Source organism: Neolamprologus multifasciatus, chromosome 2, assembly GCF_963576455.1.
Source record: "Neolamprologus multifasciatus chromosome 2, fNeoMul1.2, whole genome shotgun sequence".
In the NCBI taxonomy this organism is placed as follows: domain Eukaryota; kingdom Metazoa; phylum Chordata; class Actinopteri; order Cichliformes; family Cichlidae; genus Neolamprologus; species Neolamprologus multifasciatus.
In genome coordinates, this window is record NC_140440.1 from 3,865,857 (window position 1) to 3,889,715 (window position 23,859).

A 23,859-nucleotide genomic window follows, 5' to 3' on the forward strand; every position below is an offset into this window, starting at 1 on the left:
TTCACTTTATTAACCTTCTAAATTTAAAGTGAATCACTGTTATCAGTTTTCATATCATTTCCTTTAATTACACAACCAAAAACATACATTTTCTCATGTATATAAAATCGTATGAAGAATATGTTTGAATCTCTACAATTACATCATGGACACTGAAAGATGGTTTGTACTTAGTTATGCAGAGATGTTGTGTTGGGGTTAAATAATGAAATGTCTATATTTTTACCTAAAAAAAATCCTTCTGCAAAGCAACCTTAAATATTTCAAAAGAATGAAGGCTCTTACCCAGAGGCAGTCATTTCCCCAGGCTTTTATGCCGTCTGAGGATACTAATCTTAGTTATGGCAATCACATCACCTCTCCAAAACATCCATCATGTGGGTTCAGGGGGAGGTTACTCCTGTGTGCACCATGTGCGCATTTATTTAGACCTTTTTCTTTTTCCAAAGCAGATTCCATCTTTGGATGTTCTAGCTGCTTAATGTGTTAGAGATGCATTTTTGACACGCTAATCCTCTAATTTAAAATCATTTAAAGGCTGCTTGTCGGGGTTAATGTCACCGGATGTTTGTCTTTGCATGGTCAAGATTCCTGGTTCCCACTTTTGCAAGGTCGCATTTCACTCATTTTTGTGTTAATGAACAAATAAGTGGCTTAGACACAAGCAAACAAAACCATCCCTAGGCTTCTGAATACAGAGGATTCAGTCATCAGCTATTAAGATTTAGTTGAGTCTGCAAAGTCAGTGGTGCTGGTGTTATGATGTGAAACTCCAATCGTGGATGCTGCCATTAGTGACATTTGCCCATATTTACTGCCACTACATCCTGCTGGCGCCGCTAAGGCTGCTTACACAGCATTACACACCCACTTCCCCTGGAGAAATCAATGATTTAAAAAAAATGTAGGCAGGTGATTATTGGCTGGATAAGAAGACTCTGTCATGTTGCACAACATCAGTGTACAAATGTGATCATGAAACTTTAGACTGCGTTGATAATTTACTCTTATTTTCTTCATCTTTCTCTCTTTGCATCTCATACATATTTAAATATTATTTCTATGAAATTTCATACAGATGTCTGTGAGCATGAGATGTCCTCTACTTTTAAAAAAAAGGTCAAACATCAATTTGATGATTAACTGACTTTCCATCAAGGCCCATATCATGTCAGGCTGTGTGTTTTAAATTGTGCATCAAAGGAGATGTCAGCTTGAGTTGTCTGCAGTACTACAAGGCTTTAAGGTTTTTCCAGGCAGACTAAAGCCCCACGAAGACAAGGCAAATGAATCAGGTCAAGCAAGAACTGATCCCCTGCCTCATTCCTGACTTTAAAAGACATTGACAAGCTATTGCGGTCAGCTTATTTTGCATTCTGTATTCTGCAGAGACACGTACAGCATTTTACACAGTTCCAGTTTCCAGCACCAAGAGTCCCACCCCACTGATATTCCATAAAAACTCTTAACTGTGAAACAGTATGCCATCACACATTTTGTTACAAGGCCGGGCTGCGATTACATAACCACATTTCTGTTAAACAGCACATCTCCTGTCAGTGTAAACACTATTGGTCTACATGAGATTACTCACTACACAAAATACAATGAATGGACAATTTGGATCTTTTTTGGAGACTAAACTTTCGTCGCCACGGTGGATCATCTGCTTCTGTTTCCCAGCATCCTCCTCTGTCATGACTGAGGACACCGACTGCATGTCCTCCTTTAGTACATCCATGAACCTCCTGTATGGTTTTCCTCTTTCCGACAGTGTCGTCTGCAAACATCAGCATCCACAGAGACCCCTCCCTGATCTCATCTGTCAGCCTGTCCATCAACACTGCAAACAAAAAGGGGCTCAGAGTAGAACCCTGATGTAATCCCACCCCCCACCTTCAACCCATCTGTCACTCCTACCCTCACCACTCTGTCCTCATACATGTCCTGCACCACCCTCACATACTCCCGGCAGCACCACACTTCCTCTTTTGGCACCCTATCATCAGTGAATCTCCTCTGACCTTCTCTAAACTTCTCCATCAGCGCTATCAAAGCAAACATCACATCTGTGGAGCTCTTTCTCAGCAGGAAGCCACACTGCCACTCACTGATCATCTCCTCTCATCTTAGCCTAGCTTTAACAACTCTTTCTCATATCTTCGTGGTATGGCTCATCAGTTTTATCCCCCTGTAGTGACGACTCTGCACATCACCCTTGAATACTCAACACTTCCCATTTACTTTAATGAAGTTTAGGTTGTAAAATAGGACTAAGTACAACTGAGTGTAAATGAAATGAGTTTCCAAGCTGCTGAGAATGAACTCAGCACATTTTCAGAAAATGGAATCTGTAATATAAATGCAGTGCTAGATTAGCTCCATATTAAATGACACTGTCAGGGGCGGGAAGGCGATCACACCACAGCTGCTACAGAGAAGGCAAAAATTTGGCTCGACGATGAAATGTTCTGGATGTTAAACTTAGTTTTCCAAATAAATTAGCTACGAGTACAACTTCTCCAAACACAGCAGCATATATGAGACTTTGTTCTTCTTATCTTCTTAAGAATCATCACCGGATAGACTGGATATAACACTTTGACTTTTGGTTGTCATTTATTGGAAGAAGGACCATATTTAAACAAGCACAGACTATCAGGTTGCAACAGACAGATTTGTGCCAATTAGTGCTAACATCCAAAATAAAATCAGTTTACAATTTCGCTTGCTCAAACTGGAGCTCTGTTAGTATAATCTCTCAGCAGCCATTTTATTGGTCACATAATGTTATTAAAATGCTCCAAAACAGTTTTTGTGTCAGGCTGTGAACATGTGGGGATTGACTCCCTGCTGGAGCCTCTGCTGGACGTTAGAGGAACTGCAGGTTTTGGCACTTCTTCAGTGACTTCATTTTCTAGGTTCAAACACATTTATGTCTGTAGTATATAAAAGAAGTGCATTGTTAGAAAAGAATAGAGTAAATAATATATAAAATATGATTTTTATTGTCATCATAGTCTGAAGAATTTAAGGATTTATTCCTGCTCACAAACAGCTGGCTGAGACAACACTTCAAAGAAGAGTGACGTGAACCTTGTGCTGTGTATTTGTGGCCTGAGACAGCTCTGTGGAAAAAACAGACATGAGCATGTAATTGAATTAACCCACCATGCCTTTAAAACACCACTGTCCTAGCAGAAGAAAATAAAGCTAATTAATGTGCTCTGTGTCCACACCGTCTGCAGGCTAGCCTCCAACCGAGGAAAAATACGTCACATGTGGGACTTAAAAACAGAGAAGCTGCAGCAATGAGTCTTTGGGAAAATAAAGTTAATGTATTTACATAATACATGTTGAAGTGAAATAAAACTATAGCTAAATGGACTTTGCTGCCATCTGGTTTCTCTATAAACAAATACAGACCAAACCAACTCCAGTTGGCTTTGCCAATTTTACTGTTCATAATACTGATACTAGAATACAGTCCAAGTAGTGATGAAAAACACTATTTAATTGCATCTTGTTTATGAGGCGGGACTGTTATAATTCATTATTATAAGTTTAATTGTCAGGGTGTGTGCTGTGGCAGGCAGGATGTAGGACCCAAACACAGGACTCGTACACGGAAACTTATTGTTGGGAAGACTTTCCATTAAAAATAAACTTCACAAAAAACAAATCAAAACCATGAAAACTAGAAACTAAACTGGACACCAGAAAATAAGAAACACAAACTAGGAAAACAAACCAAGGACTGAATTCAGGACCAAAAAGGGGGGAACAGCACAGCAAGGGTACAACATGACAATGGACAGAGGACAGAGGAAAACACAGGGCTTAAATACACCAGGGAGTAAAGAGGGGATGGAAAACAGGAGGGAAGCACAGCCGGAGTTAATCTGACATAACGAGACACAGGAAACAAAGCAGAATACACTGACAGCACACAGGAGGCACAGTACAAAACCACTAAAGTATAACCAGCAATAAACAGAAATAAAGAATATAAATACTCAAAAACCATAAATACTGAGTCACAAGACTCGGGACCATGACATTAATGTGATAAAAGCTCCTTTAAAATCAGTTGATCCCAAATCCTGCTCCTCATATACAAGGTCTTGAATAATTAAGTCACATCTTACCTTAATGACCTTGTTGTTTTTAAGAATATATATATAATATTGTAGAGTATCTGTACCTGTGCTGTATCCAACAGAAGCTTTAGGTGACAGGGTTCTTACCTCACGATGTAAAGCCCTTTGAGCTAACAGCTAAATGAAGTAAGAATGAGTGGTTATATTTGTGGATGCATATATATTTTTTATTCAAAAGCATATAACGCCTTCATGTTTAGCAGATATAATTATTTTTTATTGCTTCAGTTAAAAACTACAGCAGTAAACAACAGGCCTGCTTGTCTGTAAAGGTTTGATAATCTTGTGCTGGGGCTTAAATCCGTCTCCACAGGCCATCCCTATAGTTTTATTCGTTTTCCTTGTAAACTTATTTTAGGAACTGAGTAGATCCTCAAAATATTCAGAAAATAAGAAAAATTAAATAAAAATAATCTTGTTTAATTGCAGCCGGTGTTTGCCATAAATGAAAGTCCTCCTACAGAACAGCAGCAGCATTTTCATTAACCAGATGTCACTTTAAAACGAGGTTCAGCCATTAGTGAATAATTCATATGAAACACTGTATATGCTCTGGATTCATGCTCCATCTGATTACAGCTCACAAGACACTTTATCATGTGTACATGCTGCAGAGCCAACAGTGTTTAAATCCAACAGTGGTTCACAGAATCAACACTTTCAGAGTTGACCTGCTGTTTTAAAGTCCAGGAACATTCCTACAACGCAACAAGGTCTTTTAAAAATCTGTCCATCAAAACGGCGCTGGAGGAAGTCACTGGCATCAGATTAGTCATGCTGCTGCGATCACAGTGCTAACACGAAGCGCCCCGCTCCCCCCGCTTCAAGGCATCAGCTGAGATGTTTCGAATGAAGAAATGACTGATCCGCACGCCGACATGAAATTTCACGAGTTTGTGTCTTTACAGCTTTTATAAAATGCAGTCACAGATAAACTTGTGCTGCCTTCAACAAAGCGCCCTTGTATAAAAAAGGAGAAGAAATCAAATGACTACTAAAATCTTTGCATCTAGTAGTGAACGACAGAATCAGATTTGACTGAAAAAAACACAATTGTGATGTGGAGGAAGCAGTACTGTGGTGTGTACGGTGTAGGCTGCTGAATGTCAAAGTCTCCTTATTTGTCTCCCTTTGGACAGACGGGTTACATCGCACAGACCCCAGTGCACTCTACATAGATTAATGAAGACATTAGAAGATTACTAAAATTATTATTAAAATAAGTAAATAAATCAATTAAAAATACACTAGTCCCCAACCTCCCCCAAAAACCCACATATATCTGTAACCACGAGATAAAAGTGATTAAAGAACCAAATTAGTTATCTGGGTTTTTTTTTTTTTATTCTGGACCTGTTCCTCTCATGGTCTGTGTTCATTAATCATCTTAAATGATGGAAGGGAAGGAATAAGTGTTTGTACCAGTTATGCTTACATAGAAAAGCTCTGTACCTTTGCCTTGAGTATAATAAAACATACTCAGAATGCAGAAAATGAGAGAACGTGTTATGATGCCACCTGCCTGCCTGAGGATGGTCGGTTCTAGTAATTCTTGAGGGTTTACAGGAGCTGTTGTGCCCACGATCGTCCCTGCAGTCGTAATCAAAGTTCAAATATAAGCTTTTTATTTGACAGTTAGATTACCAAACCATTAGCAACACCATACCTTAAAACTGACTCAATTGTTGCTCTATAAAAGAAAATCATCATTATATCAATGCAAACACCAAACGACCCAAGTCTACGGAGAAAGTGTCAACACTGATGGATCTGAGGACAAACCAAGCTTAGATCACCAACAATATGAATTCCCAGGTATTTGAAGGAGTTAACTTGCCGGATGTTTCGGCCATTTACAGCCACTGGAAGGTGATCTCCAACTGACCTGGGATCCACCAGCATCTCCACTGTCTTATTTGTACTAATATCTAGTTGGTGAGCATCACACCAGCTCATGCACTTCTCCACTACACAGCTGTGGGTTTGTAGTATCACAGTGTCACCAGAAAATTTCACAACATATTGATTTGGCTGGGAGGTAGTACAGTCATTAGTGTAACGTGAGAATAAAAAAGGTGAACTGAGCCCCTAATGTACATTTAGAGGCTTAGAGAAGTTTGATAAATGTGTTCAAAATGATCCTCAGAGTGGTTTTGTTCAATAAGAACACATTTCCCTTGATTCTTATTGTTAATGTGATTATCCACACTGTTCCAAAAAATAGTAATGTCAAATTATTTTACTGTGTATTTTACAGTTTTGTACTGTTTTTCTAGAATATCACTACATTTACATAAGTAGACTGTGATCTGACACGTCAAATGTAAAATAACATAACATCACTGTAAATGTAATAAAACACAATTTACTTGTTTTTTTAATATATTTTTTTGTACATATGCATATTTAGATTGTAAAAATACATCCAGAAATGTATCATAATTTTCACGAATTTTTGTCTGTTATGTGAGAGAATGATCTGTTAAAGTCAAATGTAATACTATGGAAAAATATATAAAATGATCGAAAATTAATGAGAATAATCAATCATTAAAGGAGTATTTGAATTATAATTTTGCTGAAAATTTCATGTCACCTATAATTCAATAGGATATATTCAGAGGTAACAAGTGAACATATAATTAATAGGAATAAAAACTAAAAAAAACATATTGTGGCGTGTTGGGGGAACAGCTAGTTCTCTCCCATCATGCATTGGGACATGTGCTGCTGTTTAGATGTTCTTGTTTTATTGTTTATGGTTACGTTACTTTTAACTGTTATTTTGAATGTTGTGTTTACGCCGTGATGCAGAGTCACTGACAGTTGTTGTTTTGTAGGGCGAGTGCTGTACCATGAGTGACTTCTGTTGTGCTGTTGTTGAACTTTGAGGCACATTGAAGCACCGGCAAGTGTTTTAATAAAGAACTCCCCCTACCAGCTTGGGGTTGAATAACAAGCTCAATCTTTCTCTGTGACCTTCTTTGTTAAGATTCCTCTGCATGCCACAATGTAAGACATTGCATGGCCACGCTGTGCCAATTATATGTTTTGAAAAAGAAATGTAGAGATAGGAAATGCAATTAATATAGATAACATGACGCTAAGCATCGGCCAATGAATGTGAACTAACAACAAGGTCGCGGGTATGGCTGCGACCGTAGGAAAAAACCCTAATATGAAGGTATTTTACTGTGCATTTTACAGTAATGTTCTGTTCTTCTAGAATTAAAGTTACGTAAATAGACTTTGACTTCACATTTTAAATGTAAATTAACGTTAAATCACTGTAATGTAATACAACATAATTTTCATGATTATTAAATGTATCTGTCTGTACATATGCATATTTAGATTGTTAAAATACATTCACAAATGTATCATGATTTCACAAATATCTGTCTGTTATTTGAAAGATTGAACTGTTGAATTCAAATGTAATGCCATGGAAAAGCATATAACATGATCCCTATAAGCTTGTGTTACATCACATAAGTATTATTATCATTGCTAGTTAGGGCGATCGTGGCTCAAGAGTTTGCAGTTCGCCTTATGATCAGAAGGTTGCCGGTTCGCGCCCCGGCTCGGACACTCTCCGTCGTTGTGTCCGTGGCCAAGACACTTCACCTACTGGCGAAGGGCCGATGGTGCGATATGACAGCCTCGCCTCTGTCAGTCTGTCCCAGGGCGTGCAATCCATTATTATTAGTATATTTCTGTACATTTACGTATTATGATTGCCACATTCATTGACCTTGTTTATAGGTAATTTCATTGTTTGATCACGTTAAAATGTTCCTAATTTAATGTCTAAAAGCACTTGGAAAAGGCAGAATCCCATGTAAAATTAGCGCAACAAACTCTATTTTCATTACTGAAAATGACCATATTTTTATGGGACAGTTATTTTCTGTTATTTTACGGTCGTATTTTGGCGCCCCAGCTGCCGGAATATCACCGTTTTTTTAAGATGTTTTTTTTTTTTTTCCTATTTATAGATGATTTCATTGTCTAATCACATTAACATGTTCCTAATTTAATGTTTAGCGGCACTTGAAAAAGGCGAGATCCCATGTCAAATTAGCGCAACTAATTGTATTTTTATTACTGGAAATAACCGTATTTTTATGGGGAGTTATTTTCTGTTATTTCACGGTCGTGTTTTGGCGCCCCAGCTGCTGGAATATTACCGTTGTTTTAGGATGTTTTTTTTAACAGTGCACCATCTCCTGAACAGGTAACATGCGCCTCTGTATATACAGCGTGAAATGAGACTGGACTGAATGAAGACTTGTGTGTGTGTGTGTGTGTGTGTGTGTGTGTGTGTGTGTGTGTGTGTGTGTGTGTGTGTGTGTGTGTGTATCAGAGTCGTATACCAGTGATGGGAAAAGGTCACTGTAGGAAAAGGAGCTGGATTTACTTTGATGCTTTCTTTTTCATTTCCTAATTTTCTACACTTACTTCACAAACAGGTGATATGATGACATTACCGTGAAACTCGAGAAACAAATCCAACCACAAATCTTTAATCATTACAAAATAAATGTGCAATCCCAGAAAAGACGAGCTGCTTTTCTGCCTGCTGTATGATCAGCACAGTCCAGGAGCTGTTTGCCTCCTTTAATCTGATCAAAGGTCGACATATTTTGCTCCAGTTTACTTTTGGCTCAAGACAGTTTGAATGTGGAGGTGCGGAAGCATCCAAAAGCAAAATACAAAGGAAAAGAAATGTTTAAAGTATGAAATAATGTCTGTAAAAAATAAGTGGTCAAATGACATCATTAGCACAAGGGCCATTTATACCATACCTGGCTTCACTCACAGTGGGAGGGAGTGGTGTTGTGTTTATAAATGGCCTATAAACTTTTTCCTGAGTCTTGTCCCCTTCCATAGCGCTGTCTCTGCTTCCTTTCTTCAGACCACATTTAGGCTTCCTTTATTCATCCTCCTCTATTCTCTCTTCCCCACCTGCTCTCCCTCCTTTATCTCCTTTCCTCCTCATTAATCCGGTCTTTGTTCTTCCTCCTGCTGCAGTAAATTATTTCATAAAGCATTTAAACTGAAGCGAAAACACAGCAGTGGACTAAATCTTACTCCATGAGCTTCACACCAGATTGTAATTCATATTTCGCCAACCCTGTTCAGCTTAAAAAGCCGTTTGTGTTTTCTCACCAGCATTCTGGGTAATGTAGGAGGAGAAAATGTAAAAGAAATGAAGTAATTCACAAGAAAGTGAAGACGGTGGAGTCACCGGAGCATGGTAAAACCTTGGTATCGGCTTAACTTTCTTCAGTGGAACAGCTTCTATATTTGTTTTCCCTGTTTTTGGATGGTTACCTCCTCCTCTTCCTTTGTTGTGCGGCGTTACCGCACTGATTAGTCCATTAGTCACAAGGGGAGCTCAGTTTATCATCAGCCAACAAGCCATCGCTCCTGCTTCGGGAAACGATCCATCACTTGCCTCGATTGTTGGAAATACTTCAAAGAAGAAAACATGAGATGAATTGCTGCTGCATCTTTCATCACAACTGCTATAAAGGTTGCAGTAAACAGTTTGTAAATCAGGCTGTTTATGAAAGGAAACATGACAGTTATCAGCCAAGAGGAAGGATTGCTTATGACAGAACAAAACTGATCAACAACTGAGCGTGTCTGGAGCCAAAACTTACTCAGTAAAACATTGTGAAGACTGAATATCTCATCATCTGCAGTATTTAGAGATACAGAGAAATCTCTGTGTGCACAGGACAAGACTGAAAATCAGTTTGATGCCTGTGATTTTCAGGCCCTTAGCAGCAACTGGAACTGGCAGCTGGCACATGTGGAAAGTTCCATACAGGTGTTAGAGCAACATATCTGCCCATCCAGATGTCTTTTTCTGCGAAGTCCTTCATGGTTCAGTAGGATGATGCTGAACCGTATACTGCATCTATGCCAGCAGTGGAAGAGTTTCCTATGAATAAAATACTTTACACAGCCTCCCAGCTTCTTTGGAGCTGGGCTTGTATTTGTGGTCTCATTTGCACTGGCCAAAGCTAGTGCACAGGTGCATGGTAAAGATGGTAAATGGACTGGTGAAGCTTTGCAATCGGTAGGCCCACAAAAGCACATTAGAAAAAGTCTGGTTCAGCTTGTATGAGCTGGATCCTATGCAGTAGAGGTTGCAGTAAGGTTCTAGAGCAGATGTGGTTGGGGGGGGGGACTCGCCCAACGTGACTGCTTTGACATCTACTGGTTGCCCTGATACAAAGAAACCCAAGTAACCTCGCAGGTTAAATCTTATCAGTCAGACTTGTCATGGCAGCTCCCCTCTTGATCGTGGCACTTGTTAATCTGGGTTGGTCTTAGAAGCCTGGGTCGCCCCAGGGGAAGGTATTACTTGGAAGGCTAGAGCAACCTATTAGATCTATTTGGACTAATATAGATTAATACACAGATGTATGCCTTTTTTGTTTCAGGGTTAACAAGTGAATGTCCACAATTTAGACTTCAATTGGGTTGTATGAAAGCAGCTTGGCAGTAGTGAAGCAAAAGCAAAAATAAAAACAATAATCAAATCACATCAGTTATACTTATTAAATGAACCCACTCTGAGCTAATGCAGATTTTGTTCTTATCTTTGAGGGGAGAGATGTTGGTGGTGAGACTCCCAGCACAGATGTGTTCCACCTCAGTGCTTTGTGTTCATGGAAGTAATCCAGAGGGCAGGACTCCTTGATAAAGCCCACATCCACAGGGAAAACCTTGAAAGTCTTGAATCTGCAGTCCACCTGGAAACTGATGGAAGAGCAAATCATTCTCAGAATTATAATCCAGCATGGCGATAATGATGATGTAGATGTCTTGACGTTGCACAACACCCTTTGCAACGGCACAGACCCAGGAGACCTGGGGATACGCAGCAGAAGATGACTGATAGAGTTATTCGAAACATCTCGAATCAAGAACCAAGAGTTCATTGACAGTTAACCTCTGTGCAGCTACAGCTAAGGTCCATATCCTCACATAAGCGTCAAGTTTTTTTTTCTGCATTCACTTGTTTATGACCGAGCTCATAATTTTTTTATACTGAAGTTTATATTTATCAAGTACAGAGTTTGGTCATTAACTACATGTGCTAGAATGTCGCACTACAACAATTATGATAATCAGTTAATCAACATTAAGTCTAAAACGACATTCGTCTTAACAGTCTGCACTCCTGTCATTATTTAGTCATTATTTCGACAACAGAAGGTGAAAAAAATATGTAAATGAGCTCTTTATTGGAAATGATTTAAACAGAACATGCAACTGATATATATGAGGACCTTCAGACAGACTGAAATATTATTTATCTTCAGGTTTTTTCCCCTGATGTGTCGTTCAAATTCAGGTGTGCAAACATTTTGTAGAACAAATAAAGCTGCATTGAAAAAATAAAATGTAACAAAAGATGACTTTCTTTAGGATGAATTCTGCTGAGGTGAGTGCTTGTGTGTCCCAGTGCTTCTCGTCTTTACGCAGAGCATTTGCTTCAGTCAGCCGAGGGTTGCCGCGGTCAGCAGTTCACTGCCTCCCCAGAAAGAAAAGTCCTGACTCCTGCACATGCAGTTAAAGCAGTAATCTGTGTCATTCTCTCCTTGTCCCCTGAGGTTGAAATCACAAATTAGACACCCAAATGTCTCGTATTGTCGTCTGTGATAGACTAAGCCTTTATTTGTCCAAGCAGGGCTTGCTGAACACACCTGCCGCTTTTCATAAAAAATAAATACAGTGATCGCTTGGCATCCCCCTCCATGCGGTTCAGCACTTTTCGTATAAAATGCAAACTATGTGGGCCAAGCTAGAAGCTATAATGTAGAAATACACATCTTTGTTTATATTCATGAAGTCTCTCCAGATTCATCCAAGCTCACCAGAACCAGACCTGCTGCTTGTGTCCAGAGCCTCATTCAAACACACAATATATAAGAGCACTTCTACCTCACATTCTTCATAGAGCTCCATAAGAACCACATATTCTGAAAAAATTATAAAGCTTTGTGTCTGTCAGGTGGAAACTTTCACATCTTTTAAACATATTTCTGAGAATAAGGAATACTGCTCATTCTGATGTGCATTCAAACACGAGGGGCACATTTGCCCTGCCCTCTACTTTGTGGAAGCGCAAATAATTCATGTTAACGTGATCATCTGGGTTTGGGCTTTCTGATCACCGCTCGCTTTCATCCAAATATGTGATTAGAAATAAAAGAAAGACATTGAAAAAAGAAAAAAAAAACCTCCTGATAAATTGAACCTCAAATTAAAATTAAGCCTTTCTACATGTCTGTAATCTCCTACAGATCCCAACTCAAATAAATCGATAACTTTAATCTGGACACAACAATTAAATGTTTGAGCACTAGCTGCTGAACAAAGCCTGTGTGGATTGACAATGAGGCTGCTCAGATCTGGTTTGAGCATCATAGGCTTAAACTCTCAATTATCTGAGAAGCTGTTAGGGGAAAAAAGCCAATGAAGTGCACCGAGCAATATGTATATATATATATGTATATATATATATATATATATATATATATATATATATATATATATATATATATATATATATATATATATATATATTTAAAATTGTGTTTTGGTCCAGCTGCTCATTCTAACTGCAATATTCACTCAGTTAGGTCTGGTTTTGGTGTTCACCAGCACCAGACTAACATCTCTGGCTCCCCTGTTTCCAAAAACTGTCTGCTGTTTTCTGCTGCACAGTTCAACTGGATTTGTTTTTTTCTTTTTGTTAGTTTTACTTTATAAACAGTTGATAGCAGCATGCAAAAAAATGCAAAAAAAAAAAAAAAGGAGTGGCTTTACTGCAAAATAAAATAATTCACTACATGAAGGACCATTATATTTTTCTTATATTTCTAAAAGTAAAACAAAAAACCTATCACATAACCTGTAACAGATGAAATAATTTAGGCAGTTTTTCAACTCTCAGTAATGCTGCAGTGATCATTTGACTTAGGGATCTGCAGCAGAGTTTGGGCCCAGACATGGCTAATGACGTCAGACTTAAAGACCGGATTGCCTTCATATTAAATAATATTTTACTTCACGTCATTATGCGCCTGCAAGTAGAGGTGACATGGGCCGCTAGATTGAGACACAGGCATTAGAGCCTCTTAATGCGTGTTTTGTCCGGTGTGGAATTACCAAAAAATAGAGAGGGCGTAGCCTAACATATGAATCCATTTATTTCAACAAAGTAACTGTATTCTAAATACCACTTTTTTAAACGGTAACTGTAACTGTAATAGAGTTACTCATATTTTGTATTTTAAATACGTAACGTGTATTCCATTTTTCCCCAACACTGTGTCCACCCTACTGTTATTCATTTTATATTAAGATTTAAAAATCTAGTTGGTATTGGTATGGCGAGTAGCCTTCAGTAATAGTAATAAATCACACAGCAGTAATATATTCATGTAGTTGTAAAAAGCACGATAATATATTACGTAATCTAAAGTATTCAGAATACGTTACTGTACATACTTATGGTTATAGCATATTCATAACATACCTTCATACCGTGCACATTGTAACATGCCCATAATAGACCCATATTTTGTACCCTCATAGCTATAACAGACCCATTTCTGTATTTATCTATATTATTGCTAATATATATTTTGTAATATATCTATATTATGGGTGAAGGACTTTCTGGATGGATGCAAACTGCATTTCGTTGCTTTGTACTTGTGACATGTGCAATGACACTAAAGTTGAATTCTATTCTATTCTACAATAATACATACAGAGAAAAAACCAACAACCATATGATCCCCAACGACCGAGACTGTCCGAGCTGGGGCTCGAACCGGCAACCTTCTGGTTACAACACAAACTGCCAACTCTTTGAGCCACTATCGCCCTATGTATGTGGTTGGTGTGAGAGAAGGAAGAAGGATAAAAGACATGCTGTGGAAGAGAGACAGAGATTAATAACAAGTTTGATTCAGTGCAGAGAGGTCTATTAACACATAAGGAGTGAATCTAATAAAAGATATGGACACCTCTTCCATCAGTGTTATATACCTGTCAGCAGTCTTCTGTCATGCACATACCCACCATACACACTTGTAAAGTCCAATTAGAAATCTGGTTTCTCACAAATACTGTAGAGAAATCCACCTGGGAAATCAGATTTCTTTAATCCTCTATTTCCATTATGGTAACAAGGTTTGTTGTTTACGTGGCAGGAATACGCTGGAAAGCTGGAGTAGTCCGGTTCCTTAAGGGCATGTAAATACAGCGAATGTTAGTCTGATCAATAATGTTGATTGACGGACGTTTGTTGAACAATTTGACCAGCTGAAACAAAGCACATTTGGTCACTGCTGGGACATTTAAAATTCTCATCAAACTCCAGAAATCAATCAGGAAGCCTGCAATCAATGCAGCACGCCAACGATCCAGAACGGTGGAAGTGCCCTTTAGTGGATCTGGACCCTAATTCATTGTGGCAGCGGCAAATGAACGGGCTGGTCTGATTGTCTCTCAGCACACAGCTGGCCTTCACCAGCACACACACACACACACACACACACACAGGCACACACACCTACATACACCTTGTCTGAAAGCATTAGTTTCTGGATAGATTGATTAGCATGCTGGAGCACATCTGAGCACTCTGATGAAATAGAGGAGGATCACATTGGGAAAGCTGCTGTTCAGTTAATGAGACGATTGATCAGCGAAACCTGTTTCAGGCTGCGGCTCAATCCTGACACGTTTCACCTCCAATATGTTTAAACTGTTAAGCACATTAAGAAGAAGGCATTATTGAAAGGCTGTTTAGGAGTCTGTGAGCATCCTGCTGTGTTTCAGAAGCTGGATTTTTTTTTTTTTAATATGAAGTTAGGAGAGCACAGGCAATGCTTAAATACCTCTACATTTGTCTGTTTAGTCACAATAATGCTGACTTTAGTCTGAGCAGGCACAGCTGCTCACTCTGTGCCTGGTGATGTCTACAATATCCATCCAACCTCCATTATCATTCCCATCCCTAAAAAGACTGGCGTAGACAGCCTCAGTGAATACAGACCTACAGCTCTCCCGTCTGTAGTCATGTAAGTTTTGAGCAGGTAATGTCTCAGCACATCGGAGACTGTCTACCCCTACTTTACACTCTGTACACATATGACTGCACACAACCAACCCATCCAACCAACATCACTGTCAAGTATGCCGATAACACCATTGGCTGGATGGGCTCAACTCTGATGGAGATGAGACAGCGTACAGGGTGGAGGTAGAGAACATGTGCTGCTGGTGCTCAGAAAACAACCTGAAGCTGAATATCCTTAAAACAAAACAACTCATAATGGACTTCAGCGGGCACAGACAGGTCCACTCCCCTCATTATAAATAGAGAATGGGTAGTATCTGTCTCCACCTTCCAATTTCTGGGCACCCACATATCTGCCAACCTCACCTGGACCCACACCACCATCGCCCTGGTAAAGAAGGCCCAGCAGCAGCTGCGCTTCCTCCATGTCCCGAGGAAGAATAACCTGAACCAGAAGCTGCTGCTGGCCTTCTACCACTCCTCAGTGGAGGGCGTGCTCTCCTCCTGCCTGGTGTTTGGTACTCAGGGGCCACGACTGAGAACAGGAAGGCTGTGCAGAGGGTTATTAACACCGGCTGCCCTCTGCCACCCCTGAAGGCCATCACCAGATCCTGCTTTCTCAGGAAAACCAGGGCCATCACAGGGGACCCCTACACCCTGCCCACCACCCGGTGGACTGGCTGCCCCCTGGATGGCACCTCCAGACTCATTAACAGCTTCTTTCCCCTGGCCATTCAGACTGTTAAACATTATGCCCCCACACTCCACCCGTACCCACTCGCCTCATCAATCTGAGCCATGGTCTGAGTAACCCTCATCACTCAGGCCACTCACATACAAACTCTATACTCAGACATGTCTGTTCTTTCCACTACTTCCAAGCACTTTGCAACGGCTTTCTCTTGTTTTGTATATACTTCTAATGTTTGCTTTTTATTGACTACTATTTATATTTTATTCTGGCACAGTTGGTGTGGAACACTCAGTTTTTTTGTACAGGTACTATGACAATAAAGGGCTATTCTATTCTATTTAAGGTGGAGACTGTCATGACACCAAAGAACCAATCAGCAGGCAAAGTGGTAAACATAGCCGGTAGTGATTAAGTCACACAGAGAGGTTAACAAGCAGTTTTAAGCTGTCAAACAGAATTAGAACTTCTTATTTGGGCCAAAATAAAAGTTTTGCTATTAATATAATTTTTATGTTGCAGTGGCTGGTGACATTATGGCTCTCTCCCCAATTATTTGAACAAGGGCTACAAAATAACCTCCCTGATTCTAATATGGCTGTCATGTTGCAGACCTGCTCCCCTTAGCTTTGTTGGAAAGCATCTTTGAGATGTTGGAATTGATGTTTTACAGCATGTAGCGGTCGGTAGTTAACGTGAAGGGGACCAGATGACAGAAAAAACAATCACAACAGACTTCAGTTGTTTCCCAGAGCTCTGAATATATTTCTCTTTATAAATACCAAGGTTCAACACACGTAAACATCGCAGCCCCCAAAAAACCTCCTTAAATAGGCACCTCAGACATGGCAAGTGTGTGCTTCACCTTAGCAAGGGAAATGCTACCCTGCATCCTCACACAGTGAAATAAGATTTTTTTTAAATTTCCACATTACCTCACTTAAACCCCCATCCCTAGTCATGAGCCACCATCCCCTTATATTTCCTACCTTTCTTTGCTCTAAAAAAATGCGTGTAGTAAAAACTTTAATTTGCTGACTGAACCAGTAACACAAGAGACTGTCTGAATTTATCTAATAACATCAAATATTGTAGATGGCATCATCAGAGTAGGCTCATGTAGGCTGACTCGTTGTCTCATTATACTGAGAGATGAAGAGCAGATATCTAGTATGAGATGTGATGTTACTGCAGATTTGTCCTGCTTGCTTCTCTGCTGTTTACCTCAAATTAATCTAGAGGAAATGACCCAGGCCAGACACAAAGTCTGGCAAAAATCCAATTTGGATTTGACTTTTAACAGTTTCTGTCATTATGTTTAATAAATGTCTTACAGGCTTATAACTCCAGCTTTGCATGCAACAGCAGCAGAGTTAACATGGTTTCAAAGCTGCATCAAAAAGCTGAAATATCAGTGATTTACAGGCCAGCAGTAAATGAAACAGTGAGGCTGCTCCAGGTAGATCAGATATTGCCTGCAGGTGACTATACTTGATTTATTAACTCACGATGCTCACTGGTAATCACAAATATGGATATTGACCACCTTCTTCACAATACTCAGACACAATGAGTAACAGCTGGGATCAGCAGGAACACTGATTGGATGAAACACTCCAGGTTCATGAGGCCAAATTCAATCAAAGGTGCTTGAATTAACTAATTCTTATGTCAGCATCGAAATGAAGATCCTTATAGGATCAGTTTAGCCTGTGCTGGTTCAAATCGCTCATTTGTCTTCACAAAGCAACGTCCTCACAAAGTTGAGAACATTAAATTGTCCAAAATGTCTTTGCTAAAGCACAAAGAGTTCCTTTCACCTGAACTAACTCCCGAAAAACACCCCCACACCATAATTCCCCCTCCACCGAACTCTACACTTGGCACAGTGCAGTCAGAGAAGTACCGTTCCCGTGGCAACCGTCAAACCCAGACTCGTCCATGAGATTGGCAGATGGAGAAGCATGATTGGTCACTCCAGAACATGCTGCTGCTGCTCTAGGGTCCAGTGGTGGTGTGCTTTGCACCGCTGCATCAACACTTTTCATTGAACTTGGTGATGTAAGGCTTGGATGCAGCTGGTCGCCATGGAAACACACTATTCTTGAGTTAATCTGAAGGCCATGTGACGTTTGGAGGTCTGTAGCCTGCATCCACTTTGTTATAATCCCTCTAATACTTAGTAGAATATTTAGAAGTGAGGAAATTTCACAACTGGACCTGTTGCACAGGTGTCATCCACAGTATCACACTAGAACTCATTGAGGTCCCAAGAGCAGTCATTCTTTCAGGTATTTGCAGAAGCAGTCTACATGCCTTGCTGCTTGATTTTATACACCTGTGGACATGGAACTGACTGGAACACCTGAATTCAATAATTTGGATGAGTGAGTGAATACTTTTGGCTGTTAGTGTATTTATGCTGTTATGATTCATGAGAAGAATACAAACTCAATCACTTGTATGTGACTGCCATTTGCTACACCCACACATTGTAAAGACAGTCTATAAATTCACATAAAGAGTACAACCTCACTGTCAGTTAATTTGGAAAAAGGAGACAGTAGAGCCACAGATGAAAGGACCCTGCACACATGTTAACAGCTGTACTTCCAAACACAACATGAGCAAGCAGTGAGCGTACAGATGAGACTGTGCTGACACAGGGGGCAACTAATACATGTTTGTTACTCTTGTTTTGCTATATTTCTTTGTATGTATGAAAACCTTTACAACAGTACCTGTTGCATATGAATGCCTCTTAGTATCGCACAGATATAGCAAATTCAACTTATAAAATATAAATATATATAAACTATATATATAGAAATCAAAATGACCTGGTTAAGGTTACAGAATGCCTGCTCAGGTTAAAATATCTTGATTATCTTCATGTTAAACACTGTGGTGGGAGACAAAAGACACACAACATCAAATTCACAAACCTTTAAGTTTCAGTGGTGACACTTCACCACATTGTCTTCTTTGCACAGAAACCTTAAAGGTTTCCAAAAGACTTTCGTGAATGAAGCATTAAAACATTTTCCAGCAAATATTTCTGAATATAAAATAAAAGGTTAATTTAATGCCAGCACAGGCGAGGCAGCAGAGGGCAGCCACTCCACAGGAAGGTTTTTGGGCACATTTCTCATGTGAGGTTGAACCAAATTAAAAGAAATCAAAGCAAGACAGCAGGGTTCCCGTTGACATCCCCGCCAAGATGACAGGAAGCTGCGAGGGGAAAACAACCTGCAGCCTGCTGCTCTCAGGCTCTGGGGACCGGGAGTGACCAGCTGCCACCAGCCTGGGCTGAGGGCCTTAAATTTTTGCTCACGCTGTGAACGTATGTCAGGGTGGAGGAAGATAAAGCAGTCACAGGAGAAAAAGACAGGAAGACACTTCTGCTGTCAGCTGATGTCTGTTTTACACTCGGCAGTGTTACCCTTATAACGATGGCCTAATTAAAAAATAAAAGGTCTCGTGATGTAGAAATAAAAATGAACTATTTAGGAATAGTGGACATGTAACAAAAGCAGTGAATCAGTCTTTGACTTGAAGACAAAAGCGAATGGATTTTCTTGGCTTGAGTGTGTGTGTGTACTTATACAGGGTACAAGTGCAGCTCCTCTTATCTGGTACACCTACCTGGTGTATACCTACAGGCTGCAGGAAGGATATGATGAGTCAACATCCAGTGTCTAAAATCAAATAAATATAATGAAGCTTAATAAACTAACGCACACCTCCGAGGCTTTCATCATTTTCATATTTGAACTATAATCACAAGTTCAGCTATCAGAGCTCAAAACAAAAGACTTATAGACAAAGAGCAGCTTTAATATCAAAACACTTTATTTTACATACAAACAGTATCTTACAGCACATTTTTATTCATGTACACAAATGAGGAATGAAGTTAGAGTTTGTAAAGGAAGCGCTAGGAAAGCAGCACCATCTGCTGGTGGGAGAAGGCTACTGCCGTTTTAGGATCGCGCTCGGCGCTGGAGAAGACTCTCTACTTCCATCCTTGGCAGGTTTCGCTCACAGAGTTCAAGCTAAACAAGTCTGAACGCAGAAATGACCTCAGGAGTCGTTGGGGAGGCCAAACAGTTTGACAGTGCCCGCCTCCCGGTTGTTGTCGTACTTGCCCTCCTTGTCATCGCAGGCGTAGGCCAGCAGGGGCCTCTTTGGGTGCCAGGCGACTGTGAAGGTTGGAGAGTCACACTGAACTTCCCAAAGCTTCTCTCCTACAACAAGAGGAGAAGACGGAGAATGTTTTTAATGCTTAGTAAAAAAGTATATATATTTCAAATTTACAGCTCCAAACTGTATCACTGACCCGTTTCCACCTCAGCGATGTCTATGAAGTGATCCTCGGAGGCCGAGGCTAGCATCTTGCCATCGTGGCTGAAGCTCAGAGTCCTCACTGGCCAGTCCAGTCTGCACCGTCAGAGCGATAAAAGAAAGAAACTCTCTGAGATCCAGAATAACCTTAGAGTCATAACGGCACATTTCTATTCCACGATAAAGATGTGATCCATGATGCATTTTTTATTTATTTTTTTAAAAGACCATTACTGTAATTATCTCATGAAACCTAAAACTCTGAAAATAAACAGTCTCTGACCTGGAGAAGCAGCGGACACACACCAGCTCCTCCACGTCCCACAGGCTGACCAACGCATCAGCACTTCCTGTGGCAAAGTACTTCCCTGTGGGGTCAAACTTGATGCAGATGCAGTTGGACGGGTGAGCATTGATGGACTGGATGGGCTTCAACTCGGGATAACTGCGAACAAACCCACCGTTTATTTCATGAGTGCAGATCGTCATTTATATGACGGAGATAATCAGAATACTCTGACACGACTTTGACACCAGTGTTTCAGAGGAGTCCACATGGCTCGTGCACAGGTGAAGAAAAACGTGAGTCAGTGTAAAATACCTTCAGACCTTTACTTATTATTGACCTGCAGTGTTTGCGTGTTCATTTTCAAAGACAGAATTAGGAGCAGATAGAAAACTTCCTCTGTTTTTCTAATAATGCAAAAACACATTTTAAAGCCAAACCACAATGAAGTGGCGACCATTCCCGCCAGCTCTGGGATCAGCTTGTAGACATTTTCTCACCTTGATTTGAAAAAAGAAAAATCAAACTCCCCAACCTTTAGTTGTACACTTTCACTCAGCAGCTAGCCGGTGTTGGTGTGTGAGAAGCGACGGAGAACATGACGCTCAGCTTTTCATGAACATGCATGTCAGGAATGAACGTGAGCAGAAATCTGCTCCGTACCTCAGAATATTGATGCAGCCGTTTCCGTTGGTGAGGAAGAACATGTCGTTGTCGTTGTTCCACGAAATCTCATTCACCTCAAACTTGAACTGCTCTTCTGCCTTGGAGCGGTGCGTCTTGGCATCGATGAAAGTCACCACGTCATCTTTGTTCCCCACGGCGATGGTTTGACCGTCCGGGCTCCAGCAGATGTTGATGTTTTCACCTTTAGACAAAGATTCAGTTTTGATCACACAGTGATGAGCGAGGTTTAAAGAAGGGTCATGACTCCTGTACGGGTGGGCATTTTGAATGACCGAGACAAAAGTGCCCGCTATCATCCCAGCAGACTTTCCTCAGACGGTGAGACTATTGTATCTTTGAATAACCAGAAGTTGTTTTGTTTTTTTATTCATTTAAATTTTTTTGGGATGACCAGCTGCACAGAGAGATGTTATTTGTTCAAAGAACTGGTTACAACTCGCTGTCTAATGTAACCATGAATGAAGGAATAATTGTATTTCACTATGCTTTACTTATGACTTCATAATCTGGGAAGCTCGACTCACTAAACATCTTTCCTGCTTTACTGAAGTCTATAACTCACAATGGTTTATGTCAGTGTCTTTTCAAGAGTCTCTTCACCATCTAGTCACAGTAAGCAGTGCTGCAGCTAAGAGCGCAGGTAGCTCATTCAGCATTAATGCAAGCTGTGTGTTTAGAGGATAACATCAGACAAACAAGCCTTACAGAAGTCTGTATGACAATTATTTTTAATTAGATTTGAGGGATGTTACAGATTACAGAAGCTTCCCGGGAGAAACCACCTGGGAAAAATGAATCAGCAGGTACAGACTCATGAATTCACCATGAACAGATGACTCTGTAACATTCTGATTAACAAATTTGGATGATGTCATCATACTCGGACTGTTTGCTATTTTCATGATTTTGTTTCATGCTGAACGAACATCCGGATTAAAGAAGTGGAATCTTTCAAAGCCTTTGAGCATAAGCACTCAAAAATACTTAGGATTACTTTTAATCTTAATCTAAAATCTTCAACTGTCAATAGTAAATGCCCAATTACAATCAAATCAGAGCCTACAATGTTAACAAACTGACATAAATATACAGATGGGGTCATAAAGGATCCCAGTCAGTTACCTGAATCAGTCAGCTTCTATCAGCTACAATAACTCCCAAAGAGAAAATGCAGGCAAACAGCAGCAACCTGAGGTCAGTACTAGCTGCTGACTGTTCGCCACAAAAACCAAGAGCCTACCCTTCGTGTTGACAGTGGCGATGCATTTGGTGGTGCGTACATCCCAGATGCGGATGGTTTTGTCTCCGGATGCCGTGACGAACAGATCCGGGTTGGTGGGATGCCAGCAGAGCTGATCCACGCTATCACTGTGACCTCTGTAGTTGTTCTCTTTCACCTGCAGACAAACATCACATGTATCAGGCATCCATCATGTGCCACTTTACAGAGCACATCCACAAGCAGCCCAGCAAGACGATCACCTGTAAAGTTTTCTCTTAGAAATATAACTCCGATTATCTTGCATACCACACTTTGTGGAAAGGAAAATAAAATTAGCATCCAGCTATGCAAGTTATAATTTGAACTTGAGGGCTGTTACTTTAACTTTCTGATTTGATCATGTCTCTTTACATAAATATGAAAGTTTATAAATTTGGGCATTCCAGTGATAAAAATACTAATCAGTAAATATATACGTAATTAAAATGAATAAAGTAGAAAGCTGGGCTGCAGACGGAGGTTATAGGTTTCTGCTTAATGACGTAAATTCCTAAATAACCACAAGGCTATTCAGTTAGTGGCAGTGAGTCATAGGGATTATCCAGGGGGACCGTGTTTTTTGTGACAGTCGGCTCTCTAACGTCAAACTTTCATTCATTCACGGTAGCGAGCTAACCAGGCTAACGCTAGCATACTAGCAACATGCCGCTATGTGACTCACCAAACGGTCCTTTTCCAGCACGAAGACGCTCGCTGTTTTATCAAAGGACCCGGAGGCCAGCCTCCTGCCATCACAGCTCCACGCCACCGAGTGAACTTTAGCCGTATGAGCGGGAAATTCGCGGCTTTTGTTGTTATTTTTAAAGCTCTCCTGCATCTCTTGGAAATACTGCGACGCCATCTTGGATTCCTACGTAACAACAGTGGCCGCCGACTGTAGGTGGGTTTAAGGGAGCCTTCGCGCCATCTGGTGGTTCGGAGGGGATCTACACCTGTTTACTTTGCTCAGACGGTTAACTTTATAAAAAGTCCTGTAACCGTCCTGTAACATAAATACATTCTGAAAACAACAGTAGAAATGAAGTATGTGTAAATCTATCTTATCTGTATTTTTTAATGCAAGGAATAAAATATTTAAATCGTTCTAAATACCAAATGAAAAGGCCTTATTATTGCAGGATATTGCTCATAAGAATGATTAATCAGTCAAATTAGAAACAGAAAAGTTAAAGTTATCCATTTAAAATAATATATAAGAAATCTCAAACTGTGACGTCATTTATTTGAATTGATATGCATTTTCTAATAACTAAAACCAACACAAGAAAAACATAAAGCCAGACTTCACCT

At 40.1% G+C, this 23,859-nt stretch overlaps 1 protein-coding gene across 1 annotated transcript; it reads right to left on the bottom strand.

Moving 5' to 3' along the window:
- Window positions 1–19,800: 19,800 nt before the first annotated feature.
- On the bottom strand, window positions 19,801–23,452 carry thoc3 (THO complex 3). The gene is made up of 6 exons (XM_085181014.1): window positions 23,231–23,452; window positions 22,528–22,684; window positions 21,264–21,468; window positions 20,598–20,759; window positions 20,310–20,410; window positions 19,801–20,217 (listed from the first exon to the last, which is right to left on the bottom strand). Exons 1-6 carry the CDS (start codon window positions 23,408–23,410, stop codon window positions 20,054–20,056), a joined length of 969 nt encoding a protein of 322 aa, XP_085037140.1. The 5' UTR covers window positions 23,411–23,452; the 3' UTR covers window positions 19,801–20,053.
- Window positions 23,453–23,859: the final 407 nt, after the last annotated feature.